General features: G+C 39.3%; 1 protein-coding gene across 1 annotated transcript; it reads right to left on the bottom strand.

Moving 5' to 3' along the window:
• Positions 1 to 1338: 1338 nt before the first annotated feature.
• On the bottom strand, positions 1339 to 1965 carry LOC124803182. Its single transcript, XM_047264365.1, has one exon. The coding sequence runs from the start codon at positions 1963 to 1965 to the stop codon at positions 1339 to 1341; it is 627 nt and encodes a 208-aa protein (XP_047120321.1).
• Between the last annotated feature and the right edge of the window lie 2984 nt (positions 1966 to 4949).

Genomic DNA, 4949 nt, shown 5'->3' with positions numbered 1-4949 from the left:
CTCCTCCATAGTACTCCATCCATTGTCTTTTCCTTTTTCCATCCTTTCTCCCTTAGGTCCCCGGATATCTTATCCTTCCACCTCATCTTTGGTCTTCCTCTCCTTCTCGCTCGTTCAACCTTTATATCTTCAACTCTGTTTCCGATATACTCTTCCCCTTTTCTCTGAAAGTGTCCGTACCACCTTAGTCTGCTCTCTTGTATCTTTTTCCCCATGGGTCCCACTTTCACAACTCTTCTAACAAATTCATTTCTAATCCTGTCCTTCCTTGTTACCCCACACATCCACCTCAGCATCCTCATTTCCACCACTTCCATCTTCCTTTCCTGGGCTACTGTGATTGGCCATGTGTCTGTCCTTACCACCGACTTGTACACTTTCCCTTTCAACCCAATGCTCACCTTCTTGTCACACAACACTGCACTCATTTTCCTCCAGTTGTTCCAACCGTAATTTATTCGGTTTTGTATCTCGCTTTCCAGTCCTCCATCCTTCTGTATGTACGACCCCAGGTATTTAAGCTCATCATCCCGGACCTTGCAAGACCTCATCTGCACGTCCTTCAGTGCTAAATATTCTGACTTTGTCCTGCTAATTTTCATCCCTCTTTCTTCCAGTGCCTTCCTCCAATCCCCGCAAACATCATATTCCACGGCGCTTCCTTCTTCACATCTTTTACCAGCACATTCATAATCAGGTCAAAGAGGTAGGGACTAAGCGCAGATCCTTGATGTAACCCTACTTTTACTGGAAACTCCTTTGTCATGCCCACACTACTTCTCACTTGTATCATTGCTCCTCTGTAGATTTCCTTCACTAACCTCACATACTTCTCTGGCACACACTGCTCTCTCATTCTTCTCTATATTTCATCCCTTGGGACTCTGTCATATGCTTTCTCCAAATCAATGAAAGCCATAAGTAGATCAGATTGTAGCTCCCAGTTTCTCTCCACTATCCGCCTTAAAGCATGTACTGCATCAGTCGTTCCTCTTCCAGGCATGAAACCAAACTGTTCTTCACACACCACAGTCCCCTTGCGTAAGCTTGCTTCTATAACTCTTTACCAAATTTTCATTGTGTGTGCCATCAGTTTAATATCTCTATAGTTACTGCAGTCCTGCACATCACCTTTCCCCTTAAATATTGGGACCAGTACACTAGTTCTCCGCTCATCTGGCATCTCCTCCTGTCGCCAAATCATCATCATTAAATCCCAAAGGAGCTCAATTCCCTTTTTACCGAGACAATTCCATACCTCAACGGGGATCTGGTCTGCCTTCCCATTTTTCATCTTTTCAACTGCCCGTTCAACTTCATCTCTACTTATATCCATCGTTAATCCTTCGTTTGCCCTCTTTCCTCAGTTTTCACTCTTACATTTTCTTCATTCAGCAATTTCTCAAAATAATTCAACCACCTTTGGATTATTTTTCCATGGTCATGCAGAATTATTCCTGTTCCACCTTTCATTTGTTTTATTGCTGTTAGATCCTTAGAAGCTTTATCTCTTGATTTGCCTATCCCTATCAGTTGTCTCATATCCTGATTTTTATGTAGTTGTTCGTATGTCTCCTTTACTGATTCAGCTTTAGCTTTAGCCACGGCTTGTTTTGCCTCCTTCTTTGCACTTTTGTATGGTTGCCCATCCTCAGCACTTCCGGACATATCCCACTTCTTCTTAGGAACTTTCTTTTCCTTCACAACCTTCTGCACCTCTTCATTCCACCACCATGCTTCCTTATCTTTTGGCACCCCTCTCCCAGATGTTAACCCAAACACTTCCTCCCCAGTCTTCCTTATAACAGCACTATTTATTTTCACCACTCCTGCACACTCTGCCAATTTTACCTTTCCCAGTACTTTTTCACTAAACTCCTCTCTCAAATTTGTATCCTTTAATCTCCACCACTTAATTTTCCTTTCACATTGATTTATGTGCCTCTGTCTTTTACATACTTTCATCTCACAATCAACTTATGTTGTGTTGCTATTCCTTCACCGTATATGGCCTTAGTATTTCGCACCTCCCCACTATTTTTCCTTCTATATAATATGTAATCAATTTGGCTTTTATTTACGCCACTCGTGTATGTTATTAGTTTTTCTCTTTTTCTTTGGAAGTAGGTATTCCTAATCACTAGCTCAAAAACCACTGCAAACTCCATTATCTTTTTTCCTTCCTCATTTCTCTCGCCATACCCCCATCCTCCATACCACCTCTCTTCCACATCACCACCCGTACAAAATCCATGTGGTTAATGCTTTGAATAATAACGACTTCATGGTCCGACAGCATTTCTGTGAAGTGTCTTTTGCAAATGATTGAAGGAAATGAGGAGCTTGTTCACAACCTCTGGATGAGTGAAGAGGCAAATTTTCACCTCAATGGATATGTGAACAAACAGAACATTAGATATTGGAGTGATCATAACCCTCACCAATTCCATGAAAAACCTCTGCACTCAACCAAGGTAACAGTTTGGTGTGCAATGTCCTCATTTGGAATAACAGGCCCTTATTTTACCATGAATGCTGAGCACTATTCAACTATGTTAAGGACATTGTTCATACCTCAGTTTTGTCAATATGCAGTAAATGATGAAACATTATTTCAACTAGGTGGAGCAACAAGTCATACAGCCCGCATGAGCATTAATGTTCTCAATGAGTTTTTCCTAACTGGGTGATTTCCAAGAATGGAGCGATTAGTTCGAACTAATGAGCATTAAGTAGTAAAGGAGATTAAAAGCCTCAAATGCAAAATGTCAGTTGCTGCGTATGATATACCAGTGTCAGTTATAATCTGTGCTGCGTCACAAATCACAAAGCCCTTGGTTCACACTGTTAATTTATCATTCACTCAGGGAGTGTTTCCCCAAAGATTAAAAATATCAAGAGTGATACCTATATTCAAGAATGGAAGTAGGTATGAAGATGAAAATTACTGACTCATTTCACTCTTCTCAGTGTTTTCTAAAGTATTCAAAGATTAATGAAACAACAAATTGCCAAATACTTGGATGAGCACAGGCTATGGGATAATGATCAACATGGCCTTCAAACAGTTAGAAATACAGGAACAGTGACAAATGATTACACTGATGAAATATGTAGTAATACAAATAACAACAATAGTGTTGTAGGAGTTAACTTAGATCTTTCTAAGGCTTGTGATATGGTTACTCAAGCAGTTGGATGCAATGGGGATAAAAGAAATAGAAGATTAGTGGATTCAATCATACTTGGGGGGGATCTGATGCAAGGAAAGTCTAAATACATCGAGGTGACAAAAATCATGGGATAGCGATATGCGCATATACAGAAGGCACTAGTATTGAGTACACAAAATGAACGTTCGAGTTCTGACAACCACAAACTTTCTGCTCCAAATAAATCTATCAAACGTGTACACATTTTTGCGGACAGTCATGGTAGAGGCTTAGCAGATATCGTAAAAAGCAATCTTAGCAACACTGAAGTGTGTGGAATAGTGAAACCTGGTGCAAAAATCGAGGAAGTATTATCGGGTTGCGATCCTGAGAACGTTAAAAACGACTATGTGATAATAATCGGTGGTGCAAACAATGTAGCCTGTAATGAAGGCCACAATGTGATACAAACTCTGGAAAAGAATTTCTCAGCGCTAAATCGCTCCAAGTTATTTGTTGTAAACATCCTGAAAAGACATGACTTGGAACCACAGTCATGTGTCAACGAAGCTATCTCGCAAACAAACTATAAATTGACAAAGACTTGCAATCGCTTTAATAACAGTTGTGTTGTAGATGCAAGCAGTTTTAGAAGAGAGTTGTTTACAAAACATGGTATGCACCTAAACCAGGCAGGAAAGAGAGCATCAGGTATTCTCCTAAAAGCATCAATGACAGAACAACTCAACTCTACGAGATGCACTTCGTATAAACAAACTGCAATAGACAAATGGTTTTCAAAAAAACAGGACAAGAGTGCATTCGTGAACTCGACAGTTAAGAGTAATTTTTTAGGCAAAACCCTGTAACAGCCTCTGTAACGGATCAACTTGCAATCTTCCACAAAAATATTAGAGGCCTGTTTAATAAGCTAAACTCTCAGTCAATGTGCAAGACAATGGAAACATAGATCACGACAATGTACTATGCTTCACTGAGCATCATGCCTGCTCAGGGATGGAAAGGCTGGTAATACCTGACTACAACCTGACGTCTTCATACTGCAGAAACCAAAGAAAAGGTGGTGGTGTTGAAAGTTTTGTTAATAACAGTATTAATTGCAAATAAATGTATGTTCAAAATTTTTGTTTAGAGCAACATTTTGAATCATGTGCCATCGAAATTTCTGTAAGTAATTCCACCCTATTAATTGTGGCAATTTATAGAGCACCTTCAGGAAATCTTGACCTCTTTTTGAAGCAGCTCGATTTGCTTTCACTGCACTTATTCAACTATAAAAGAGATGTTGTACTACTTGGAGATTTCAACATCAACTTTCTTACACATAGTAGTGGGAAGACAGACCTAGAAAATCTGATGTACACCTACAGCCTTCTGCCAGTGGTCAATTTTCCCACCAGAGTAACTTCATATTCAAGCACACTAATTGACAACATTTTTGTAGACCAAGAGAAATTGGGCAGTATCAGCATTAGTAAAATAATAAATGGTCTTTCTGACCATGATGGTCAAAGACTTACCATCAAAAATATAAACGTTTGTCAGAATAAAACTGAGCCAACGTGGAAGGTATTCAGGCCCATAAATTTACTAAAAATCAAAACATTCAAATCATGCCTCCATAATGTAAATTGGACTCACATATATTCCGAAACAGATGTAAATTCCAAGTATAACCTGTTTAGTATAGAAATTGCATCGATATTTGAAACCTCCTTCCCAAAAAAAGTTTATAGGAATGTACCAAAAGAAAACACAAAAAACCATGGATAACAA

Source organism: Schistocerca piceifrons, chromosome 6 (assembly GCF_021461385.2).
Source record: "Schistocerca piceifrons isolate TAMUIC-IGC-003096 chromosome 6, iqSchPice1.1, whole genome shotgun sequence".
NCBI lineage: Eukaryota > Metazoa > Arthropoda > Insecta > Orthoptera > Acrididae > Schistocerca > Schistocerca piceifrons.
Note: the sequence above shows the minus strand (reverse complement) of the source record. Positions and strands in the feature narration are given on the sequence as shown.